Source organism: Alosa alosa, chromosome 19, assembly GCF_017589495.1.
Source record: "Alosa alosa isolate M-15738 ecotype Scorff River chromosome 19, AALO_Geno_1.1, whole genome shotgun sequence".
Classification (NCBI taxonomy): domain Eukaryota; kingdom Metazoa; phylum Chordata; class Actinopteri; order Clupeiformes; family Clupeidae; genus Alosa; species Alosa alosa.
Genome location: NC_063207.1, coordinates 28,880,197 through 28,906,835, shown reverse-complemented (window position 1 = coordinate 28,906,835; position 26,639 = coordinate 28,880,197). Strand labels below are relative to the sequence as shown.

The 26,639-nt window shown below is 43.1% G+C and overlaps 3 protein-coding genes across 5 annotated transcripts; 2 read left to right on the top strand and 1 right to left on the bottom strand.

Annotated features, from left to right (window-relative positions):
- Positions 1–1,937: 1,937 nt before the first annotated feature.
- Positions 1,938–9,493, top strand: ppp1r14d (protein phosphatase 1 regulatory inhibitor subunit 14D). The gene is made up of 4 exons (XM_048270770.1): positions 1,938–2,278; positions 7,406–7,486; positions 8,267–8,299; positions 8,900–9,493. The coding sequence occupies exons 1-4, from the start codon at positions 2,105–2,107 to the stop codon at positions 8,966–8,968; spliced, it is 357 nt and encodes a 118-aa protein (XP_048126727.1). The 5' UTR covers positions 1,938–2,104; the 3' UTR covers positions 8,969–9,493.
- A 3,698-nt stretch (positions 9,494–13,191) lies between these two features.
- On the bottom strand, positions 13,192–20,113 carry zfyve19 (zinc finger, FYVE domain containing 19). 3 transcript variants are annotated; one of them, XM_048227771.1, is made up of 11 exons: positions 19,755–20,113; positions 19,497–19,618; positions 19,348–19,404; positions 19,112–19,269; positions 18,875–19,017; positions 18,305–18,410; positions 17,618–17,836; positions 16,676–16,752; positions 15,897–15,998; positions 15,063–15,244; positions 13,192–13,775 (listed from the first exon to the last, which is right to left on the bottom strand). In XM_048227771.1, exons 1-11 carry the CDS (start codon positions 19,806–19,808, stop codon positions 13,694–13,696), a joined length of 1,302 nt encoding a protein of 433 aa, XP_048083728.1. In that variant the 5' UTR covers positions 19,809–20,113; the 3' UTR covers positions 13,192–13,693. The 3 variants fall into 3 exon arrangements, with proteins under 3 accessions (XP_048083728.1, XP_048083729.1, XP_048083730.1); XM_048227772.1 differs by having other exon boundaries at positions 19,348–19,401; XM_048227773.1 differs by lacking the exon at positions 19,497–19,618.
- Positions 20,114–20,426: 313 nt separating this feature from the next.
- Positions 20,427–26,639, top strand: bub1bb (BUB1 mitotic checkpoint serine/threonine kinase Bb). The gene is made up of 9 exons (XM_048227981.1): positions 20,427–20,756; positions 21,417–21,582; positions 21,823–21,882; positions 21,980–22,124; positions 22,988–23,184; positions 23,471–23,640; positions 24,367–24,551; positions 25,386–25,486; positions 25,729–26,639. Exons 2-9 carry the CDS (start codon positions 21,443–21,445, stop codon positions 26,102–26,104), a joined length of 1,374 nt encoding a protein of 457 aa, XP_048083938.1. The 5' UTR covers positions 20,427–20,756; positions 21,417–21,442; the 3' UTR covers positions 26,105–26,639.

The window sequence follows — 26,639 nt, the reverse complement described above, 5'->3', positions numbered from 1 at the left end:
CTAACTGTATATCTCATCAATACACAGTAATGGAGAAGTGAATTAGAATTCCTGACAGGACACACTCCTATTCCTCCAATTCCAGGCCTACCTTCATATTACTCACCAACAATTTCCAAAAAAACAACAGCATGGCACATTTAAGTTAGAGCCGATATGCTGATCGAGACACATGAGCCGATGACCTGTTACCTTGCTCTGCCAGTGCTTCTACAGGAGAATTTCCACTCCATCCTAATTTGCATAATTATGTAAATTAACATAATGATGGATATACACAAACTAGGCCCATTCACGGAAACAGATGGAGTAGAACTGATCGTAAGGGGCCGGGCAGAATGAATTTGTTGTCTGAGAAAGGTGAGCTGCCAAGGTGCTTAATAATTCAGCACTGCTAACAGACGGTGCATCAGCTACCCAGCGGACAGGGCTGTAGGTGATTGACACACTCTGCCAAAACACACACAAAAAGAGAAGGGAAGCCATTGTTATGATCAGTAACTGGATCCCTGGAAACTCCATGGCTTACCCTTGTAAGACACTCTTCTGGCTAGTAATAGTTTGCCACACGCTTTGGACATTATTGTATTTTATGTTGCTCGTAGTGATGTTTGGGTAAAATGGTTCCATTCATTTGTCCTATCTGAAGTCTTTGTCATGTTTTTCACCCCCTGAGTGTTAATGGCAGTAACTGGTTGTGCACCTTTTCTCATCCATCTTTTATTGACATGTAACCCAGGCTGCCAATTTAGCTTCAAGGCTTATTAAACGCACACCTGATAATGGCGGCTTATAAAGGACACGCTTGGTGTCTCATGTACTCATGGCGAAGTACATCGTGATGGATGATGACTAATCAGAGAGTCAAAGCAGATGCAGCAGATCAATACTACAAGTATCAGAGGGTTCCCCAATGTGTGGTGGCTTTCAGGTTTCTGCAGGAAGCCAACATGTATATGCAAAGGCTTCCTGCATCACAGACAATTCTGGTTTCTGGTTTAATTGGCTGTTCAGACTGGAATGAGCCTGGGCCAGTTTGCAGACATGAAATCAAAACCACACCTTTCTTTTAGTCACCTCACCAACAAGCATCAGGCTCTTCTTCTCAGCAGTTCAGATTAATCGTCTGTTCTATAAGTACTAATCCCCTCATTCAGACTACTACAGAGAAGTATAGCACTGTTCTTAGAGCAGGATTATCTGAGCAGGGAGAATAATGACAACAGCATAATAAATACTTTGGCAACAACAGAGCTTCAATCTGAGGCATCGTTTGGCAAAGTCAGCATATCAAATGAATATGCCTGGTTCCAATCCTCAGCATATATGCTATTACTCTAGTCTCACTCTTAATTAGAGAATCTGGGGTCGATACCATCCATTACTCTCAGCTGTTTCCTGGTATGGGATACAACAGAAAACTCCATTAGGAAGGAAAAGGTGCTCGACTATGTTGAAATCAGCTCCTCAGTGTCTTGTGATCCGATTAATAAAATCCTAATCCCATAGTTTTTTTATACTTACAGTGCATACCTGGTTGATTTGATTTATTGAGAAAATGTTTACTCCCTTTTCACAATAGCAGGGAAAACAAAATGATCTGATGAGGTAGTATTTTTTTTCAGGACAGATTACAGGGAAAAGCAATGGGTAAACAATGTGTTTGTTTTGCTTTAGACTGATCAAAGAAATCCGCTCAAACACTCACGCACACAACAAAAAAGCAATTTTTATTGCAATCCTTCCCAGAATGCTGGTAGTGAGCAAGCTACCACAGAGGAGGGAGTGAACAGTAGAGAGATAGAGGGGGAGGAGAGAGAGAGAAAAAAAGAGAGAGAGAGAGAGAGGGGGAGGGAGCAAGCAAAAGAGAGAGAGAGAAATAGAGAGGGACCTTCAGACTGGAACAGCAGCTGATAGAGGCAGAGGGAGAGAGACAGAGATACTCAGACAGGGAGGGAGGGAGGAACAGACTCACCACGGAGATAGAGAGAGAGAGAAAGAGAGAGAGAGAGAAAGAGAGAGAGGGAGGGAGGCAAACAGAGAGAGAGCGAGTGCGAGACGGAGAGACACGGCCATCCAGTGCTTCACCGCGGCCGTGGCAGGCATGGCGTCGGAGGCCGGCACCCAGACCAGGGTGATGTTCCAGACCAAAGAGGAAGAGCCCCCTCACCGTAAACTGGGAAAGCTGACGGTCAAATACAACCGCAAGGACCTGCAGCGCAGGCTGGACATTGAGGAGTGGATTGACGGCCAGCTGCACCTGCTGTTCGACTGTGAGGTAAGCGGAGACATGCACGCATCATCTCTCCCTCTCTGTCTCCTCTCCTTCTCATGTGCACACACACACACACACACACACATGCACAAACACACACACACATGCACAAACACACACACACACACACTGACACAAACACATACATGTACACACATGTAACGGTGTGGGCTCACAGCAGGTGGATAACAACATCTGTCTCTTCGCTGTTCTCTAGTGCGTGTGTCTCTAGTGTGTGCCGAGTGCATTCTTCACATGCGAGGGGGAAAGCAGCAGAGCAGACTAGAGAGAGCTGTTCATGGGTAGAGGGGTGGGAGAGCAGCCACACGTCTGGGCTTGCTCTGTGTTTAACTGCCTTGTGCAGCTCTTGTTTTTTATGGAGCGTCTCACGGCCGTCTCTGTTTCTCAGGGGTGTTTGTACTGCTCAGCCCTGGTCACGGTATCAGCGGCGCTGTATTTTGCTCTGGGGCGTCGTTGGGACCTCGTGGACGATAAGATAAGAACCTGCCGGGAATCTGTGGTCCAGATTATTATGATCATTATTTGAAATGAAAGGACTTTCCCAACATTAATAATTCCCATATGAGAGGGGTTGGTATTTGAATGGGACGTTTTCAGCGTAGGATTGCTAATTGAATCTTGCATAAGAAAGTAGCCAGAAAACAATGACAGCATGTCCTGTATGCAGAAGGCACTGTTCACAACACTACTCTCTCTGTGCCTTATCAGGAGCACATGGAGGAGTGGATTCCCTCAATTGCAATTCACAGAGAACCCCACCACCCCACCCCAAACAAGCAACCTCAGAAAGCCTCTTTATGCAAAAGATGTAAATATATCTCCTGCTGTGAGGGGGGGGGGGGTTCAGACAGATCGTAAATCTTTGCTCTCCCTACAGTTTGTTGTCTGAGCACATCTAAGAACTTGAGAGGTTTAGGGGCCCCGCAGGGTGGCTGTCTGAGTGATTGCCTCCAGCCAGGGCTGCACCCTCTGACTTCTAAGGCCAACTGATTGATTTTGGACGCCGGACGACTTAAGGGATGACCATGAGGTTTAGCTGGCAAGCGCCTCGCTTGTGTTGTCCCTGTGTTCTTATCCGACCATGGGAAATCCAATTATATCAGGAAGGGTTATGTGTGTGTGTGTGTGTGTTGATGACTTGGGTGGTGGTGGGGGGTGAGGTGTATGAGCTCTATTGATGCACTGAGCCATCTCTGGGGATGTCATGGCAACAGGATTCTAGAGCAGGAATAAAAGGCATGTGTTCAAACAGCAAGAACCCGATGACACAGACCTGGAGAGAGATGACCTTCTCCCCTCTGAGCCTGGCCATATCATGGACAAGTCAAGTGTGACATGAACTGGTTTTGGATCAGAGATGAATGTAGTGGGGAAGTGTGGGCTGAGGTCAGTTCATGGTCAGCTCTAATTGGACTCTCTAGCGATTTACTTTTCTTGGTTGGAGGTTTGGTAGACTTATAGTTCTCTTTAGTACACCACAATTATATGCACTGTGTCAAGACACAAAGACAAATAGATTTGTTTAAATTAGTTCAAATTAGATTGTTTCATTGGTACAACAGCAAATTGAATTCTTGGGTTAGTCTTGACAAGATTCCCCACAGGACTGGCCAATGACAGTCGTGGAATGTGAGGTAATATATGATCTTGATTGCTGTGAAAGCTCTTGTTTTCCACACCCAGCAAGGGAATGGGGCACCCAATTCAGAACAGGACACATCTTACTTTTGTTACTTACGTTTAATAATAAGAAAAAAATATTATGGTGACTTTTGAAGACTCGTACCGAGGTTGTGTTATGATAATGTGAGCAACAGCAAAACAACATGATATTTATTTAAACACTTATTTATTAATTTATTTGATAATGTATTCTTCTATTTGAAAAGCCTTTATTTCAGACAAACTGTGTCTTGTTTGCTGGGGGTACAACAGAGTCTTTGTTGAGTTTCTCCTTGAGTGTATGCACACAAGCTGACCACATACTGATGCTGGTCAATCAGCCACACATCTAGACTAAGGCTGATTGCATTTTAATGGACATACTGTAGACATAATGATAAAGAGGAAATATATTAGGCTTAACTGTACAGAAGTGCAGATTCATACATATGACATAACATGCTTGCAAATGAAATATTTCTCCTTATCTGGGGATATCAAAACCACCATGTCCATTAAGAGAGCCCAAATTCTGAAAATCAAACTAACAAGAGTTGTCCTGTGTGTTGGGGTGCGGGGGCAAATGCCTACTTACTGTAGGAGTGGACCAGGACTCAGCAGCACCACCACCACCACGTGTTGGGCAAAGGCCATAAATGTTGCATAGGCGGCGCAGGAAAGGTTACGCTGTGGGTATCCTGACTCTTCCGTGTGGAAGCAGGTGCAGCCAGCCCCCTGTGTCAAGTGCTTAATAATTTAGCTCCATTTCTAATTCATACGTATGCAGCAGGGCCATGCTGATGCTGGGTCGGAATGAGTTCCCTCTATCCCCAAAACCTGACATCTCACCTTCCTCTTCATTGTTAACAATATCAGTGTATGAGGCACAGGTCTATAATACTATACCAACCGATTCACATATTACTGAGCACAGAAATATGAAAGTACTTATGTGCCTTGGTCAAAGCTTCTGAGATGTGGGAGTCCATCTCTGCATGCACATCTATGGGGAGATGTGGATGAGGTAGATCCAAAGGCCCTCCAGGGTCTGTGAAGGGCTCAGAGCACGTACACAGTGTGAACGCTTGGCCATAAGCACGCACATTCCTACACATCCATGGGGTTAGAACAACATTAGGGAGGTCGGCCTGTCACCTCTCGCCTTGTTACGATTGGATGAGTAGGCGCTTCAGCAGCGCAGTGCAGGAAGCGAGGAGAGGGAAATCTGATTAGTGGTAGACACACACGAGTGAGTGAGTGAACGAGCGGCCTTTGTCCGACTTCCCGCGTTCTCTGTGCTGACACTGAGCAGGGATCCTGTCCTGACCACACATCCCTGCTCCCCATCAAACAATAATACTGTCTGCCTGACCCATAGGCCCACTAGTACAATATAGAAGACAAAGAACAATCATCTTCCTCACACCATTCAGTGAGTTTTCAAGTTATAACCTATAGAGTCTACACCAGAATATCACTCTAGAGTGATAAAAAATGAATATATATTGCTTTGAGGAAACTACATTCCCAGTATTATTTTCCATAATGGGGTTGGGCTGTTCTTACAGCATTCTTACAAGATTCTTGCAGCAGTGTAGATCTAAAACATTATTTTGTTCCCCGTGTTGCTCAGATAGTCATGCAGTGGGGGATATCTTATTTCAAAGTCAAGTTCTCCATAGTTCTCCAGAATTAAAAAAAAATACTTGGAAAAAAATGTCCTCATTTGAGTACATGTGTTTGAATTGGGTTATGCATATCATCTATCACTTTATTTGTATATATATATATATATATATATATATATAGATAGATAGATAGATAGATAGATAGATACAGTAGATAGATAGAGGGAGAGAGAGGGCGTGGGTGAGGGAGACTGAGACAAACACACAGGTGGATGGACAGCTCTAATAGTGTGCTACTTGTTTGGGGAGGAGATGTGGACGTAAGAGGGTGGATTTGGTGCATCAGCGACTGTTTCCTCCCCCAGAGATAAATCTCTTAGTCTCAGCGGGCGAGAGATGCAGGCCACTGCGCCACAAATGATCACTCATCAGTGAAGGGGCTCATAGACCCAACACCGCTGAGAGACAGAGACAGAGAGAGAGAGAGAGAGAGAGAAACAGAGTGAAGACGAAAGAGAGAGAGAGAACTAGAGAAAGCAGGAGAGAGAGAGAAACACATCTCTGCATCCTCCCTGTCAGTTGTCAGCGTAGTTGATTAGACTCCTGTCACCTCTGCCACTAAAGAAGGACAAAAGAGACACTGATGTATGTGTGGGCCTGACAGATTCTTTTTTTTCTCCAGCCAGCATTAAAAACCCACCGAGTGGGAAAAAAACACTCTCCCAAAATGAGTTGGCTAAAAATAGCCCTGTGCTGACAGTGACACTGCTCATCAACACTTGCACTGCAGCCTGCAGCCCTCAGCAAGGAGGAAATCGACCATTAAAATCTCACTAAAACCACAGCCAGGATATGTCTCCTCCGTCGGCCACATCAGTCTCTGTGCATAGCAGCTCTGCTGAGGAGCTGAGGAGAGGAGTGCAGCACTGATTTGCTAGAGGACTGTTGTTATTGCTAGTTGTAGATGGTTACTCATTAACGCCTTGAAGGGCTGGCTTTGCATTGGATTTTCTTAACACAGTTTTGTAGTGTTCCCAGGTGATCAGATGGTAGGTGAATATAGAAGCCGTTTACTCATTCACTTGGAGGTCACGCAAGGCCAAGTCTGACATTTAATTTTGCTCTACTAACCCCTTAAGAGGTTGCACACACAAATTGCCCCATGAAGTATACAAATCATATCAGGTCAAGAAAGAGTGGACAGATGAGATGACACATACTCTAGTTAAATCCATCCAGAGATTTCTATCACAGAAAAACAATCACTATCATTAGCACAGGAGGCCAACACATCCAAATGTGCAGCTGGAGCTGCTGTGTGACTCTCTCACTCTGTCTCCCTAATGAGGGAGAGGGAGGCAGATGAGGTGAGTCATCACTGAGATGTTGCTCTTTCCTGCCAGGCTTGATTACCCAGAGAACTTTCATGGATGTCTTGAGACAGAGACAGACACAAATGTTCCATGAAGTATATTTAGTAAAACATTAGGAAGTGGCGATGGATGTGAGCAATGCTAATGAATTGTGGAGAGATGGAGAGAGAGGAAAATGGACACAGATTGTGAGAGTGATGACGAAGTTGATACTATTCAACTATGTTTCCCCTTATTGTTCATTTGATTTTCTAGGTTTGGCACACCTTTTTGCATATTACCAGTATTGGCATGAACTGCAGTTTGAGCTAAACCTAAATTGAGCAAAAGAAATATGACAGGTAGACAAATATAAAAAATGTCTGTTTAGTATGGAGTGGGCATGTTGAGTTGATCCCCCTTGTTGCTGTGTGTGTGTGTGTGTGTGTGTGTGTGTGTGTGTGTAGGAAGAGGAGATTCCTGAACTGGAAATCGACATTGATGAGCTCCTCGAGCTTCCTGATGCAGAGCAGAGATCACGGCTACAGGTGAGTCACCTTGATACTCGCATCCCGTCACCACCACACACTCTAGTGTGTGTGTGTGTGTGTGTGTGTGTGTGTGTGTGTTTGTGTGTGTGAGAGAGAGCTGCCTCCATGGATGTGTGACACGATGAATGAATCATGGCAAGGCCACCCGACCAATCGAGTGAAGTGCTGGGGAGCGATGCATCACACTGACAGCAGTAATCGATATTTGAGTGCTCCTACTGCAAAAAAGTGCCACTGCCATTCAGTCTTCCTGAGAGATTCCCCCCAAACACACCCTCACAGATTCACCTCTTCCTTGAATCTTTTTTTCTACATCCCTGTCTGGTCACATGTCATGTTATTGTGTCCTTGTCATAATGTAACAATACTCATGTCTCATGCAGGACTTAAAGCTATTGCATTGGCTGTGGGAGGATTGAATTGATCCACCAATGTTAAAGCTTAAGATCTTGCACATCATATTAAATTAGCAAAATAATTTTGCCTCATTTTGAAATGAGCTAGTTAAGACTTAAGACTTTGCCCTTTTAAATTAGGGTTCATGGTGTAATACAGTGATGTACAGCACACTGATACCTTCTACTTACATATTGTTTAGGTTAGGATTTGGGATCGAACAGGATTTGGGATCGTTAAGATATATTTACCTACAGAGTAGCCTATCATTGTGGTGTTATGCTACCCTATAATTCCCATGTTAGACTATACATAATGATACAGGCATAATGGTTACTTACTGTCCACCTTGCTCATTTTCAAACATTTGTTATTTTGCAGGACTTACTACAGGAATGTGGCAAGCCAAAAGAGGTAAGATACGAATAAGGTTTTATTTTCCCATGCCCTGTGACACAGCTTGTAGATTTAAGATAATACAAACTTATTGCATAACTTCTTGAATTATTTTAGCACTGTTACGCAAGTCTTCACTGCCCAGGACTATAAAACTGCATTTGCTTTGAGTCTCTCTCTCTCTTATTGAGGCCATGTGGTGGCTTAGAAGTTGAACAAGGTGTGTGTCAGGGATTCAAGCAAGCTGAAGCTTTTAGTGCTGTGTTCCCTCAGCACAATGAATGCACTGATACCACTTTGTGGTAAAATTACTTAATTTAATTAATCAATTTGAAATTCATTTTATTTCATTTTATGTCAACCAGAGTGAATCTGATGAAAATACAGCAAACATTCAAATCAAATTCATGGCACTTTGATAGTGATATTTTTATGGTAGAAATACTCCCTTATCAAGTAGCCCTCCTTATCTGCCTTATTAAGTTGTGGTATGTGAGCACACAAATGTAAGTACTTGCACTCACACTTGGTTTGAAGAGAGTGGTATTGGTGCAGCTATAGACTTAAGATGGGCTCGCCTGGACTGGCTAAAAATCTCCTCTTCTCCTCTCCTCTCAGGACTTCATCAACGGCCTGCTTTACCGAATGAAGGGCCTCCGCAAGATGTCTGGACCCTTGAAGAAATGAGGATTAGGTCAATATCCAAATGTAGTTTATGTAAACACCCCCAGCTCCCTTGCTCTTTTCCTCGCTCAACACACACACACACACACACACACACACACACACACACACACACACACACACACACACACACACACACACACACACACACACACACACACACACACACACACACACACACACACACACAGTAACCTGTATCTAGAAACCCTGTAATGTGGAACATAAAAAGTACATGTCCCTCTTCCCTATGCTCTGTGGGTCAATAATGGTCTCTGCTAACGACAGATTCCAGGAATGGTTTTATTATTTAAGGACATGTTGAACAGAATCACCTCTCTCTGGCAGACGTCAGTATCATTGGGAATGGGAAATGTCTATTATTCTAAATGTATGATTTTTTTTCAGTGACCTGTGAATGACGACAAAATTTTGGTTGCCTATTTATATATTTTTTTGTTCTGACCAGTGTTGTATGTCAATATAATAACAATAAAAAAGAAACATTTTCAGGATGTAGATGTTTAACCTTGTTATCTTTATTATATAGTTTAGTCATTAACCCTTTTTACAGCTTAGACTTGTTCCAAAACATGATTTCTAAAGCAGGGCCAAAAAAACAATCTGAAGATGGGGAGAATGCGGAAGGCCAACTCTTGGGTCTGTGAGGAAAATACCTCTAACATTATATTGGGTTATACATTTGGTAAACAGCCAACAGCCTATGACTACAGACCTGTCGCTCTTACATCACATGTGATGAAGACAATGGAGCGATTGGTCTTAGGCATGCTCAGACCCCAGGTACGCCATGCACCAGACCCGTTACAGTTTGAATACCAGGAGAAAGTGGCCGTGGACGACGCCATCACTTATCTTCTACACAGGACACATTCTCACCTAGACAAGGGGAAAAGTGCTGTGAGAATCATGTTCTTTGATTTCTCAAGTGCTTTTAACACCATCCAGCCCCTCAGATTGGGAGACAAGCTCTTGCAGATGGGTGTGGACGCTCACCTGGTAACCTGGATTACAGATTACCTGACCGAGCGACAACAGTTCGTCAGACTGAAGAGCTGTCTCTCTGACACTGTGATCTGCAGCACCGGAGCGCCACAGGGAACTGTGCTCTCTCCAGTCCTGTTCACCCTGTACACATCTGACTTCTGCTACAACACCGAGTCATGCCACATGCAGAAGTTTTCTGATGATACTGCAATTGTGGGGTGTATCAGGAACGGGCAGGAGGAGGAGTACAGGAGCCTGGTGGAGGACTTTGTGCAATGGTGCAAACTCAATCATCTTCAACTTAACACTTCAAAGACCAAGGAGATGGTGGTGGATTTCCGCAGGTCTAAGCCCACTCTGCTACCAGTCCACATTCATGGGGTCAATGTGGAGGTGGTTAGCACCTACAAGTATCTGGGTCTCCACCTGGACAATAAACTGGACTGGTCAGCCAACACTGATGCACTCTACAAGAAAGGGCAGAGCAGGCTGTACTTCCTGAGGAGGCTGCGGTCCTTCAATGTGTGCAGTAAGCTCCTCAGGATGTTTTACCAGTCTGTTGTTGCCAGCGTCCTCTTCTATGCAGTAGTATGTTGGGGAGGAAGCACAAGGAAGAAGGATGTGGGGCGAATTGACAGGTTGGTAAGGAAAGCTGGCTCTGTAGTGGGAGCTGAACTAGAGTGCATCACTTCACTATCTGACAAAAGGACCCTGAACAAACTGATCAACATCTTGGACAATGAGTGTCACCCACTCCACAGCACTATTGTTAAGCAGAAGAGCCTGATCAGCTGTAGACTTAAGCCACTGCCTTGCACAACTGACAGACTGAGAAAGTAATTTGTCCCCAGGGCCATTGAACTGTTCAATGCCTCACTTAAGGGAAGAGGAGAGATAGACTTCTCTGCATAGTCTGTCTGCCTCTTCACCCCCTCCATGTTTGGATACTGTCTGTCCACTAGCCACTTTTACCACTGTCTTTATGCCTCACTGTTTGCATGCTATATTAGCACATTAGCACATATGTATACCCCCCCTCCATGCCACAGCCAAACTGTGGCCACACATTTTCTTAAATAGTTAAATATATAGATATATAGACTTTACTTTACTTTATTTCTGCATTGTTGCACTGTTGGACTTACTCATTTGAGTCTTACTCCTTGAGACTGAGCATGGCAGACATCTAAGACAGATGAGCGGTCAGATGTCAGTGTTTGTGTGTCTGCGTGTTTCTCTCCCCACATTACATTGTATGCGGTCAACACTAAACTGAAGCTCGAATTAGCTGTGTGTGGTGGAATGTGACAAATGCAGCTGTAGTTAATTCGCAGTTCACAGTAGGAGTGTGCTTTAGCAATATCTGACAGGCATCCACATTGCAATGAGGAAATCCATTAGCAAGATGCATTTCCTGTTGGCTGTGTTCAGGGGAATTTCAAGAGGTAGTCCACTACAGGAGCAGTGGGGGTGGAGGGGTGTGTGGGCACGGAGAGTGTCCATCTGGCCCATAATGGCCCCCTCCTGTCCCCTGGGCAATCTTCATTATGTCCCCACTGGGAATGACTGACAGTAATGTTCACTAATGTGGAGGCACTTACTCTTTCTCTGGCACTCTCCTCTTCCTCCTCTCTCTCTCTCTCTCACATTCCGTGGCAATCTCCCTCCCTCCCTCTCCATCAGTGTCTCTGACAGACTAGTTGGCGACAGCGCTCTTCCTGACTCCTCATCCTCTTGTGGGTACCCCCGGTGACCTGAGAGTGCTCCTGTCCACGCCTCTGTGCAACATCATCCCCACGCCACTGATTGGATCTTAATTGTTTTTAAACAGCAGGCGGAAAAATCTATAACAGGGCCACTGCTCTGCAAGCTCATCATTCCAGCGAATTGTAAACACTCTTACCCTTATGCTCGCAATCAATAAAAAACATGACGTCTCCCTTTAATGGCATACAGTAACTTCATCTAGCATGAATATGAGTCTAGGCATTCCTTCAGAGTTTATACAATTGCCCACTTCTGTTCAAAGGGAGAAAAAACAATGTAACATTTCCAGTGATTCCAAAAAAACTCATAGTCTGTATGTAGTCCAGACATGAGTTGTGCGAAATCTTCATTATAGTCTGATTTCTGATAGTACTCTAAGGTTAAAATGAGTGTTACAATGTTGCTATGCATGTTTCAGTTGTATCCCTTGACAGAATGTGGAATAGAACATTATGTCCAATATTCCAATATGTGGTTTAATGTTCTGCATCTATTCATCTGTGGTATCAAAATTACCATCACCCTTCAGTTTGCTTGTGTAGTAAGTGGCATATTTCCATTAGATTGACTGGACATCACTGATCCACTGGTCTTCCTCCGCTCAGACTGGCAAGCTCCTGAAAGGGTTTGTGTGAAAGGTCTGCAGTACTGTAAACTATGCTAATACAAGCATTACTTGTCACAGTGAGGGTTTCGCTCGGACTAATCAGACAGACGAGAGACATGACGGACTGGCCACACTATTACATGCAGGTGAGTCATCCAAATAAAGGGTTTAAATGCCCAATGCGCACAGTTCAGACAAGCGGCCCAAAAGGGCTCAGAGCTCCCACTGTGATGCCTGCCAACTGAAATCCACTAATCCCATCACGTCACCTGCTCCATCTCCCCGTATCAAAGAACCCCACTGGGAGGTGTGTGTGTGTGTGTGTGTGTGTGCTTAAGTCTGGGTCAGTTCAGGTATCCCACTACATAAGGGCAGCTTCATAAAATACCACAGCTGAATGTGATGTTAAAATAAAAATAAAATAAAATTGTGTTGTTGAGCACTGATAATCCTACAAACATGGATCAGATAGTGCTTGTGTGGACACATGTTAAAGAGATGGTTAGTTAATTCAGTGATGCCTGGCTTAGATCAGCATTATGTTGTTGTCACACACTAGATGATCATAAAAGGACACAAACATGCACACCATATCAGGGAAGTCGATTCATGCTGGAGAAATGTGTATATGCGTGCACTTGTGTGTGTGTGTGTATGTGTGTGTGTGTGTGTGTGTATATATTTGTTGTGTTTTGCCAAATGAGTCAGTTCTGCCCTAGGCAATAGATGACAGCAGATGGGGCTTCTGAGGTCTCGATAACATGCAAATGCACCCACATGCCTTGGCACTCACACCCATCTTTAACGAATTCCTGTGTTATATCACATGTTCAAGGAGGCAGTATCGGTGCTTAAGAGTTTATTTCATTGAGGACTGAAATAACATTCAGGAGTGTTATTTGCCCTATCTGGATTTGATACTTACAGTATATGGCTCGTTTTAAAAGGGACACAGACATTTTTACCATTATAACAATTATTATCATTAAGGCAGTACATGAAATATTGCACAATTAAAATATAAAATGAAAAGCTTTAGAACCCTATTAAGACTGTAGCATGTAGTTAAGGCTCCTACCAAGCTAAAAATCAATTAATAAACTGTCTAGACCAGCTGAAGTGCTACTATGGAATCTACTCTGTTAGACACAACAGTGGCTGTGGTGCAGTGGGCGGCTACAGTACAAAGACTGCTGCCTTTCGCATGACACTGGCAACGGCGTGATTTACGGTCTACAACAAAGTCTATGTGCCAATACCTGAAGTTGACACTTGACTGACTAACAGCTCCAGGTTTCTGAGAATGCTGGTTGATAGTCGCCAATTGCTGCCCAACCCTGTTCTTCTCAAGACTTCCTCTTGGCCTTTTTTGGTGCCGAGTATTTGGATGTGCGATGGTCTTTCCTGTCATATTCATCATGCCCTTCCCTGTTAATGAATGAAAATGGGAGACTGGTGAATTCCACTGATGATTATCAGTGACATATAACACAGACACAGACACATATAATCATTCATAAATATTTAACGACTAAATATAAATGAATGCTTTTACCGCCCCATTGCACAATGCTGTTCTATTGGGCAGTTTAACAACATGTTGTTTAAACAATTCACAACATATCAATATAAAGGATTAGTCAGAATTTAGAAATGAGTGTCCTTTATGTCTTAATCTATCTGACCTCTACACAACTCTAAACGCTACTCTAAGATGTAGGTGACCCATGGCTCCTGGGGTTCCAATGTTGTTTGTTGTTGTTTGTGGGTCACCTGGCTCCATCCATGATATTTTGTCCCTCTCCTCCAACCAGTGATTACACCACCAGTGCAATATAATTACCAGTGCATGCTGTTATGTTCTAGACCAGTGTGACTGTATTTTCTAAATGTTTTCAGTCACTTTCTGATTTGCTGATTCCTCCTTGACCTACTTATTGGGACTGCTGCATTAAGTGCTATTAATAGTTCTACATTAAACGCGTTGCATTAACTGCTCTGTTATCACACATTAAGGGAAACCGATTCCAGTCTATGTGAGCAACGCGGTGGGAATTGCTGTAGACACAGGAGATGAGGAAAAGAAGACGGAGAAGGCAGCTAGCTCTCTGAGACCTGTTCTCAAAGTCTCTGGCCGGGATAGCAAACAAGCTCTGTAGTGATGAAGTAATAGAATTACAAACAATCACAAATAATCACAAACCAACCAACAAAACGTTTTGAACACTAACTGTCAACACTGGTGTTGATCTTTGTATCTGTAGGCTGTGTTCTGCATGGCATGCCTGGACAACACCTACACCAGAGAGGTTCAGTCTCTGACATACATTGGATCAGTTAAAACCGCAACTGAATCACATCATTCGTAATATTACAAGATAATGTCAGTTGTTTCAAATGTAGAAACAACCCATGACCGACACACACCTAATTGTTCATTAGGGTATTGATCATGAACTAATCCAGCTGACTACCATGTAAAACTATGCAGTCTGAGTGATTCTGAAACTGGAAACGCTCCAACGTGACTGATTATCAGGGTAAAGTTCTCTCTAAGCTGTAAAATATTCATCAACATTTCTCAGTATAGGACCACTATCTATTAGCTAATCAGATGCAGCTCAAGAGAGATGAATGATAGTAAACATCAGTTGAAACTCAATGCTAATATCTATAACTCCTGTGTGTAGTAGTAATGTAGAAGCAACCATCCACCTGAAACAGTGACTGCAGTATAGGTCCCCATCACAGCCATGGCAACGGATGGTGGCGTCATGGTTACAGATGCAGCACCAGGGCAGCTCATCCTCGTCATCCTCACTGTCTGAGCGCCGAAGAGCAGAGGCAGTCGCAGCTGGCCTGGACTTGGATGAAAGGGCCGGTCCTTGAGCAGGGACCTGCAAGAGGATGTGTGTGTGTTTTAAAACCAGCAGTGGCCAGACTACTTCATCATAAAATTCTACTTTGTCCAGAATAATAATAGCCTGTCACCAATCACATCTTCTGTATGTCACAAAAAACTGTAATCAGTAATATATTGAGTAACTGCATTTTACAATGGTGTCAGTTTCTAAATACTGGACCGCTAAGATAAAACAAGAGTACTTCTAAGCTTCTTGATTTTTGTACCTTGCAATCATTCATCAAGTTTTACTTTAATGTGTGAAATTCCAATTAGAATGGATGTCCATTAATTGCAATATCAACACTTAGAGACACTACATTAACACACTCAAATAGAACAGCCTCAGAAATGTAAACTATTATAAAGTACTGAACCAGGAAGAGATCTACAAGTCAAATATTGATCATCCATAAAGCCTGGAAACTCAGCCATGAGATCAGTATTTCATGGTCTTGTAAAGATGCTTCCAAATTTTGCTTTTTGTCATTTTGTAATAATCTAACTCTGGTAATACAGCAAAACACGAAAACAAACGTAGGATATAATGGCACCTGACTGATGAAAAGAATAATACACTTGATTTATATACGGTAGTCATCAACAAACAATTCCAACTCCTCTTGAAGTGGGTCCTGTTCAGTCACCTTTGTCTTGCTGGTCTTGGTGCTCTCTATGTTTCGAGGGCCGCTGCGCTCAGGGGGGATGTTGTAACCACTCGCTTCGTCCAGTGCCGCCTCTTCTGAAAGCTGGAAAGAAAACATAATTGAAAAAAAACTGTTATGAAACTAGATCTGCAAGTGCAAGATCTGCATTCACTTACACAAGCACATTTGAATACCTTAATTGCCAGGGATGAAAGCAACCCTTTACAAAATTTCACTCCAATGACACTCCAAAAAAAGAGTGAGTCATTGGTACAGCCTTGACCCCCCTTCAAGTATCGTGTTCTTTATTTGCTTAAATGTGAAAGCCAGACGATGTGCAAATTGTTCTCTTCAAGGGGACATTGATGTGCAAATTACGAGGGAACGTTCACAAAGCTGGACAGGGTCAAAGAGAAGTGTTGGTTTCACATTCTTCTTTTTTCTGTTTACGGTCCTTGTTTAGGATGATTGTCAGAGTAAAATACTTAGTGATTGGTCTACTGAGCTTTAATATGCCAGATGTCTCTTTAAACCACATGTAATAATCTCAGATCATGGTCTAATGATTCTACTTACTTCTGTAGAAATAAGAACTAGAAATAGAAATTAAAACTTTGGATTGATGATATCCTGTTCAACTATGCCATCACATGCTGCTGTGGCACAAACACCAAGTTCATGGGTACTTGGGAGACTGGAAACAACCAATGAATATGTACATCTGTACTGTAAGTTGTTGTGACTACATGTAAATGCGTGGGCACATGTGTATTACCTACCTTCTTCAGTATCCTCTGCATGGCCTCTTCCTCTGTCTCCTCATCACTGTCTGGCTGCTGGAAGTCCTCCTTTGAGACTAGGGTTTAACAGAGCACACAGTTTGATAGAGCACACAACAAAGTGGAAGTGTGGATGACATACACACTGGTCATCTGCCTGGCCAAGCCTGACCAACACAAGCGTGTCAAAACACTGAATCCATTCACAGCCCAGCTGGGAACTGCTGAAAACCCTTATATAAATGGCCTTTCACATAGATGGAACTTCAGGTTTTGAAGATTTAATTTGTATAAAACTTTCGAATTTGTTGAGAGACACCCTTGGACTAGGATTAAAAGCTGAATTATTATCTCTGTTGGATACACTAATTAAATAATTATAAATTATAAGTTGCATTTATATAGCGCATTTCTCAAACCCAGGGTCGCTTTACATAGTGTAATTACTTTTACTAATGCATTTACAGGGATTTCTCTCAATAGATTGGATTTTCATCTCTTACTTGTGTCTGCACGCAGTATGTATTATTCAGGTTCTTACACTACTGCGATCTATCTGAAAAGCACTTTGCATGCTGCATAACCTTAGAAAAGTGGTCAATAATGCTGCATTTTTCCAGTAACCAGAGTGTGCTACAGGTACAGTCTAACAACTCCTCTAGAGGATCCGCTCATATTGGTCATTTCTCCTTTAGCGCTCTTGCTCTTCTTCTCTGCCTATACAGTATCTCACAATGAAAAGTGTAGAGTGCAGAGTAGATTTGAAGTTATATGAGCCGACACACACAAATACATACACAGAGAAAAAGAGTGAGAGAGAGAGATAGATAGAGAGAGAGAGAGAGAGAGAGATAGATAGAGAGAGAGTGTGAGTGAGTAAGTGAGAGAGAGAGAGAGCATATCCCTTGCCCCCTACTGGCAGTGAGGGGTACTAATAAGCACCTTTGTCAGGGTCCTGCCCCTTGAGCTGGGCCAGTCTCTTGGCCATGTGCAGGATCTGCTCCTGGCTCTGCTGGTCCCTCTCCAGCTCCATCATGGCCTCGGCCAGCACGCGGCTCCTCTCCGCCTCCAGCTGTTTGGCCACCTGCTGCACATCTTCCAGGTTCTCGTCCAGTAGCTCATCCTTGGGCTTGTTCAGGTCGTTCAGAACATCTGCACTTGCTGTGGAAAAGGAAAACTATTAAAAAGAGCTGAAGAATAAGAGAAAAACGGTAACCATAGTAATGCACTGAGGCATGGTTAAATACACAGATAAATGTGCTACTGGATGTGACAGTGGATGAATGAATTTGTCAGGAGGACAGTGCACTTGGTTCAAATTGTGCATTTTAGAAAATTAAAAACATGCATATTTCGTAGCATCTCATAGACGTAATTGAAAAAGCCAAATAGCTTTGATATTGACTTTCCACACAGACACATCTGGGATGTAGCTATATAAATTATGGTCTTTACAAAAAAGAATAAAAAATAATATTACACAAAGTACGCCACTATGTGAAGAAATCGTCTGATTCGAGGACTTTATGGCTGAGTAAGTTTTTATAAACTAAACACAAAGTTCTCAGTCACTTTGTGATTTGTGGTAACATTTCAGCAAGCTCTTGTTCCAAGCCACAAGCATTATACCTTCAGCTGCTGGCTGTTGGCCGTCAATGGCCACTTCCTCAGACAACTGCTTCATGAGGTCATTGGCCTGTTCTGTCTGTGTGCGAGTATCAGGTGGCTGATGCACCTGCACAAGAAAAGACTCAGATGTAGGCTAGCCACCAGAAGAGCCACAGAGGTACTGAGCTGTGATGACTCAGCTGAATTATACAGTCAGTTACGTTATCAGTTCTTGCTGCTGATCCAACAGAAGTAAACTAGCAGTTACCACAGTCTAGCCCCTCCCTAATCTCCCATAACAATATGCAATGAACACACAGAAAAAATGGCTGGCAGTGGAATACCCGTGGAATGTAATTTTTTGGATTGTTTTTTACAACCTGAACATAGCCTTCCAAGTTACCATGCCCAAGTGATTACGATAAACAATCACCTTTTTAGTCTAACTGTATCTACAGAGCTGTATTATATGTGAAAAGTATCCCTTACAGCTACTTTAAAACTAAATTGCACTGGATTTGAACAGATCTCTGAAACCAAATGAAATACGGTAAATGTGAGGACACAAACAAAGTTGTTGTATAAGCCTACTGGTGGGGGAGCCTTTGATGATGGTGGTCTGCCCTGTAGAGCAGCAAGGCGATCCTCCATTTCCTCAGAAGAAGGCACCGGCTTCACAGGGGCCCTCAGAGCGGCTAGTCGTGCCTCAATCTCTTTGTCTGATGGTAAAGACTCTATGGAGGATGGACAGTATATACTGAGATAGGTTCACACAGAGGTTAAACATCGCATTTTACATAAGGTATGCTGTTAAAATGTTGCCCTCACTTAGTTTAGTGTCCTCTTTCAGCTTCTCAAGCCTCTCCACCAGGGCATGGTCCTCCTTGCTTAAGCCTTTGGTGGGGATATTTCCTACCATGCTGTTTTTACTTTGACCAGGTCTAGTAGGGTGTTGGGCCTGTTTTGCTTCCAGTGCAGCAACCCGCCTGTAAAGACGATAAATTGTCCACCCACAAAGATACTAAGACAAGAAAATCAAGACCAGTGTACAAAAATATGCTTACTTCTTGTAGTTCTCAGGTGGTGACCAATTTGCAGCATCATTTTTGGGGACACCACTGCTGCAAAAAGTAATGCGTCACTGGTTAATAATGCCACATGGCACAAGTAGGCTACTGCATTGCCATATCCAATGCTAAGTCTACTCTACCACCTTGTGAGATTCCCGTGACATTGCTTGCAGACTTTTTGCTGAGTGTTGCCGCAGCGTGGCACCAGAGCGTTAAAGGTGAGACATCCAGAGCAAAATCCCCGTCCACAATTTTTACAGCCTATCTGAAAAATAATAAGTAACAGTGAGGGTTTTCACACTGCCTTAATGGGGTATTATTTCAAACGTATATTACCCACATATCTAGTGTGCCAGGGACATTTCATAACACATAAAATGAAATGGAGCATGCATGCTTACCTCTTTTCTGAAGAGGGTGAATTTTGAAGCACAGCCATAGCAGCGATTATCCATGTCGATAAATAATGACTCTGATCCAAATAATTGATGATTTAATAACAATGATAGGTTAAGTTAAGTTATACTACACGTTGAGATATGTTTGCTAACGTTAGGTCTACAGAAATAGCAAACTCTCACATTTCTGTCAGCTGTAAAACTGCCAGACAGGACTTATATCTAACATGACCTGCAGAGATACCTTCAGATGAGATGTACGGCACTTTGTTGAACATGAAATATAATTTGAACAGAGTGATCACTCTGAAGAAGGTGAATACTTCCAACTTATGAGTGCATTTCTAATGCCAAAGCAGCACTTCATGTACATCAGGAAAAACACAGGAAGTTTGTCAGGAAATTGGAACACTGGTAAATGTAGTTTTCAGGGAACATATTCTAGTAAATATCTTGTACTGTTTGCAATGTAAAATTGTCTAAGGTTTCTGGCTATATTGATATGCTATCTTGTGCATAAATATGATTTAATCACTCGTCAAATCCTCAGTTGTAAGCAAATAATAAACTATACCCGAAAAGTGTCAAACACGATTTCCCGTCGAACACCATTATGGGCGTGGCCAGAATTGTTGTAGGGAAGTTGCTCAAAATAATACATACATAGAAATTAGGGAATCAAGCAGCCTCTAAGTCTCCATGTCACTAAAACGTCACATATCAATCTGTTTTTAATCATACTTTCAACCAGATATTATCTAAAGTTGCTTTAAATCTAGTGGCTACAGCGATTAGCCAATCAGCTTCGTGAAAAAGGGATGGCGGTTTTCGTTTGAATGTGTTGCCTTGTGGGGGTCAGACAGCCAGGCATGAGAAAAGGGAGGAGACAGACTTGGAACAACGTCTTCTAACCACGTTAAAATTGAGCTTTTTTACTATTACTGTGATATTTTACATTGTATACGGTTTTCGAGACGAATTCCTTGATCTCTTAGGCGAAACAAGGTAAAACGTGTTTATCTGTGTGGTTGTATATCTATTGTGTTGATATCTATGTTTACAAGTCAGTTTAGATTTGTTTCATTGTGAGGTCTTCAACTGCAGGTAGCGGCTAGCTAGTAGGGATAGCTAGCTAGCCAGCCTGTCAGTGCAACATAGCATAACGTTAATGATGGCTGTTCTCTGGTAACAGTAGATATCATAGATCTGTGGTGGAAATATAGCAATAAGCTTGCTAACAATGTCACTTTGCAAACTCAATTATGTTAGGTTACCTTGATAATGATAATCTTGAGACAGTGGTTTGGGCAAGATCAGGCTTGGCTAACAGGCGAAGGCCTTTGGCCAATGAATGCCAGGATTTCTTTTGAATGTTTGCTGTTTACAGTAGCCTATGTCAACCACTTGTTGACAAGTGAACGTCTTCGTGCATATGTATGAGTGTAGGCATAATTTGGATGATACTGAAACAGAATTTAGTTCATGCTGATATTGATCATTTTGCAGTAAAGAGCTGTATTAACTTGTTTTAATTTGTTGTGGATTCTCATGCAATTTTCTAATGACAATTATTCTCACAACAATACACTATTTCAGTGGATAAACACATGCTAAATATTATGTATTGACTATTAACTAACTTCATTTGCAATGCCACCTATCCAGTCTGGTCAGCTACCCGCCCCCCTGCAATGGCCGAGGCAGAAGCAGAGTGGGAGCTCTGCAAGGAGAACATCCAGCCGCTGAGGCGAGGCCGCGCCATCTCAACACTGACAGAGGCCCTCAGTCTGCAGCAGGAGGGCAGCTCAGCCATCACACAGCGCACCCAGCAGTAAGAGGCTGCATTTATAAATGGGATGTTTTGGACAGATGCTGGGGAGGGGCAACAGTGCTCTATGCTCTCTGAATGGTGTCATCTACCCCCCCACACACCACCCTTCATCTTGTGACCCTACATTACTGAATTCTTTGCAAAGCATAGTGATCTGGAGGTCGGGTAAATTAAAAAGTGAGAATTTTCTATGTGGTAAAAGTTCATTGAACATAATGTCATACTGTTTTCTGTCTACAGGGCATTTGAATCAGAGCTGCGCATATATGAAGGCGACGATCCACTAGATGTATGGGATAGGTGAGATTCCTTTCGACTGTTTGGTGAAAGAAAATTGTGTATATTGGCTCATTTACCCATTATATGTCCCTGCAAGTATTAATTGTGTCTCTGACAGGTACATCAAGTGGACAGAACAGACCTTCCCTCAAGGAGGGAAAGAAAGCAACTTCTCTGTGCTTTTGGAAAGAGCAGTCATGAAGTTTACTGAAGAGAAGAAGTACTACAATGATGTCCGTTATGTTGACCTTTGGATTAAGTTTGTAAGTGACAACGCTGTAGCTGACTTTTATTTGATTGATTGGTAGACAGTATGGGCCCTAATGCTGGACAAAGCGCAAAATCGAATTAAAACTAATTTTATATCTAGCTAATGGCAACAACTATCATCAGCAAGATCTTAAGCACTAACATCAGTTAATCAGCTAAAAGTTCTCACACGCCACAAGATTGCTTTGGATCCTGCATGAGACACTTCAGTGCTAACATCAGTTAATCAACTGAAAGCTCTCACATGCCTGCTCATTGACTGACTTTGCCCGGTATTTAAATAAGTGGCAAAATCTGTTTGCAAATTCAATACCTTGAGAGAGATCCTAAGCATGAACAGCGGTGGGTCAGCTAAAAGCTGCCTCATGCCACATGATGTCGTTAGTTCATGCAGGAGAACTTTGCTCATAGAATGCATTTACATGCACTTTATGCTTGGTGGAGTACTCCGAAAGGAACCGGGATACTGTTCCATACACCTTATCCCGGTTTGTCTTGCAAATGTGTGATTGCATTATAAACCGGGATGATGTGTGTTAATAGAACTTTATTGTTGGTAACCGTAATACAAGTATTGATCATGTATACAGGGATATTAATAACCGGGTTTCTCTGTTCATGTAAACACCATATCCTGAGTATGATCAAAATTGGGATAAGCCCCATAACCGGGACACTGAATTGCATGTAAACGCAGTCATAGACTGACCTTGTACTTTGCCCAGCATTTAAATTGGGCCCCTTTGACTCGATATGGACAGATTCAAAAGTGCTCCATCCTGTTGTCAGAATAGGTTTCACTAATCTGAAATCCCTGAGGCATGCTGTTGACTTAAACACTTCTGTCCTTCCTCAGGCGGACAGCTGTTCAGAGCCTTTGGACATCTACCGGTACATGCACGCTCAGGGGATTGGGCTGATGTTGTCTGCGTTCTACATAGCCTGGTCTGAGGAGTATGAGAAGAGGGGAAACTTCCGGAACGCTGACACCACATTGCAGGACGGGCTGAAATGTGGGGCAGAACCTCGAGATCGACTTAAACAGTTCCACAAGTAAGTCCCTAATGAGCTCGTCACTGTCCTCCAGCATAGTTATGCTCTTATGCTTTCTGTATGGAGCAGCTAGCAGTTCTGTTAAAGGTGCGTTCCTTTTATAATAAACCACTAAAGCGTTTTGTGAAGTGGGGTAAAATTCAGTGTGTGTGTATTCAAAGACTTCGCCGGTGCACCTTAAAAGCATGTTTTTTTGTTTTGCTTTTTTGTTTTTTTATCAACCAATTTTTACTCTGCTTTCTCTTATACAGTACCACAAGATAAAGTTGTGTCTGTATGTCCACAGGGCTTTGCAGGCACGTGTGACTCGCCATGTGATGTTGGGAATGGGTCAAGAAAGTGATGATGACACTATGGAGATGGAGGAGCCTAACAGGAAGACACTGGCAGAACTGAAAGCCTTGGGGAAGAAAAAGGCCGTGGCACCAATCAGCAGAGGGAGCAGCATCGTTAACAGTAAGAGAAACCAGGGCCTCCTCATCGTGACCTAATGATGTCTTTACATTAACACTTAAGCGTTTCCCACAGGTCTGAAACCTGTGGCGGTAAAAATTACACTTCAGTGGAGCCGGCACTCTTAAGATTAGCATGAACGAGTATGTCACCTATTTTGTCATCACACTCTTGTCATTAACATTAGTAAACACACTTAGGGTCATTTCTACAGCTCTGAATAAAGCTCTGGCTGGTACATGTGTATATTTAAGCATATTTCATAGAATTCCCATAATTATAAATCTTTCTTTGGTTGCAATACTGTTTTTGAAGCATCAGCGTTATTGATGCTCATTAACCTCTTACCAACCACTTTTAAAAGTGAAAGTTTTTGTTTTTGAGTGCACTTGTGTTAAGATTGTCCGATTTATGGTAATGTAAGGGTCATTGGGCATACAGATACATAAACTGAATTTTGATTTATTAAGTGATTGAATTGTTGCATCGGTTGGTCGTTTTGCTAGATTCAGAAGCGGCCTGCAAGCATTGTGGCTCTCGTGTACTCAAGCTTTGTTGGAGTACTATATATTATTTGCATTTGAAGTCCACATCATGTAGTAACATGCAAGTTTTCTGATGGAAGAACATTCCCTATGAGTTCTGTCATGTGGGCTTTGTTTAGTTGTAAATGAATGATACGATTTAGGCAGACCATCATTCTCTTGTCTCTCTCTCTCTCGTGGTCAGCTCAACCTCGTGGGCTGCAGATGAAGGCCCCCATGGCTCCCGTCAGGAACAGCCGCCTGATGGTGTTCGACGAGAACAAGGGACTGGCCGAGTCTCAGGAGCCCAAGCTGGAGAGCTGGATGGGTCCACCCAGCGCCCGCCACAAGGAGAATGAGCAAAAACCAGACAAGTGGACCAAGGCCAAGGTAGCGCACGCTAGAAAACAAAATGGTCATTTCTGGTCATTTCAACACCATTGTGAATCAGCTTTATTGGCCAAGTTGTGTATACAACAAGAAATTTAACTCTGGTTAAGCTTTGCTCTCAGTGTACATACATAAAGAATTTAAGAAATAGACTAAAAGAGAATATCACATGTTTAAAATAAAAGGAATTACATTTTTAAATATAAGGCGGGGCTTTTAAGCAAATAAGAATATAAATAACAACGAATATGTAGTGGACCGTATTGCACAGTGGTTTCCCTCATGCTCTGTGACTACATGCTACATCAGAGCGACTGCCTGGGGAAAAGGGCTGTCTCTGTGTCGGCTGGTTCTGGCAAACAGTGCCCTGTAGCGCCTACTAGAGGGAAGGAGTTTGAACAGTTTGTGTCCAGGGTGTAACGGGGTCAGCAGAGATGTTTGTTGCCTGTTTCCTGACCCTGGACCGGTACAGGTCATGGATGGAGGGAAGGTCAGCATCAATGAGCCTCTCTGCAACCCTGATTGTCCATTGCAGTCTGGTCTTGTCCCGTTTGGTGGCTGAACCAAACCAGACGGTGATGGAAGTGCAGAGCTGAATGATGGCTGAGTAGAGCATGATCAGCAGCTCCTGTGGCAGGTTGCACTTCCTGAGCTGTGGCAGGAACTATAACCTCTGCCTTCTGTACAGTGACCATGTGGGAAGTCCACTTTAGGTCCTGAGAAATGGTGGATCCCAGTCGTTTTATTTATTTATTTATTTATTTATTTATTTATTTATTCATTCATTCATTCATTCATTCATTCATTCATTCATTTTCCCTCGACTGTTTGTAGCTGCCCCAGAAGACGAGGGCTGGCCTCCCGGTGGTGATGCCCGCCCCGGCCAAGCCTTCCTTCCAGCCGTTTGTGGAGGAGTGTGAGCATACTCCGGCTGTGTGAGTGCACATCTTTCTGCTGATTTACTGAATGGGTTTAGCTAAAGCAGCTTGCACACGCACATAGACTTGCTTAAACTCATTTACCAGATCTACTTCATAGGTGTCCCAATACACAGAATTACCCCCTGTCAGCAGATCTGGAGATGGTATTTCTATTAACACTACTAATAGTAGGTGTCGTAATTTGGGATTTATATTTCTGTATTAAAATCTGCTGCTTTTCCCTGTGTTGTGTCCAGGACGCCGTGTAAGATCAACCCGGCGGTGAACTGTGTACTGTCTGCGCGTAAGCCGCACCGCGAGGAGACGCCACTGAAGCGCCTGCAGGACTGGAAGGAGCAGCAGCAGCAGCAGCAGGCCGGAGGGTCTCAGGCCCCCGGCACCAACGGCAAGCCCCGCGAGCAGAGCATGTACTGCAAGGAGCTCCTGTTCAGCGGCGCCTCCGAGTTCTGCTTCGAGGAGCTGCGCGCCGAGCGCTACCGCCAAAAGCACGCCCAGAGACTGGTAGCCAGCGGCAGCGGCCAGAGCGCCGCAGCAGGAACATCTGCAGCAGGAACATCTGCGGCTTCTGAGAGCTTCTGTGCAGGACAGTCCAGCTCTGGTCCCTCACAGTGAATGGCCTCAGGAAGGGTGTGTGTGCGTGTGCGTGTGCACTTACTGTGTTACAGTAAATGCAACTCTTTTTTTTTTCACTTTTGTATGTGATCTTCCTCCTTTATTCCTTCTGTCTCTCTGTGTCTAAAAGTGAGCTATGACCGAGATACTGTAAATATAAGCAGCAGGATTAAGTACTCATTTACTTTTTGTACTAACCTTCACACTCCTCCATCTGGCATCAAGCTGCAGTTTGGTGCATAATCAGATATAGGGGCATTTACATATTCAGCTTCACCTTCCCAGCAATGAGTTTGAGATGAGATTGTCCTGAGGTTTCCCAGTTACATGTACATTTTTACTGTAAATTAAGGGGACATTTCTATACATTGTACTCTTAAAGAAACATATGCATTGTGAAGAATTCAACAGAAACAAATGCAATTTGAAGAATAAAAAAAAAAAGAATTGCACGATTTCCTGAACCACAATATTTCGCTAGTTTTGTATGCCTTCATTCAGATCCCCAAATAAAGCAGTTGTTCAGACACCCAAA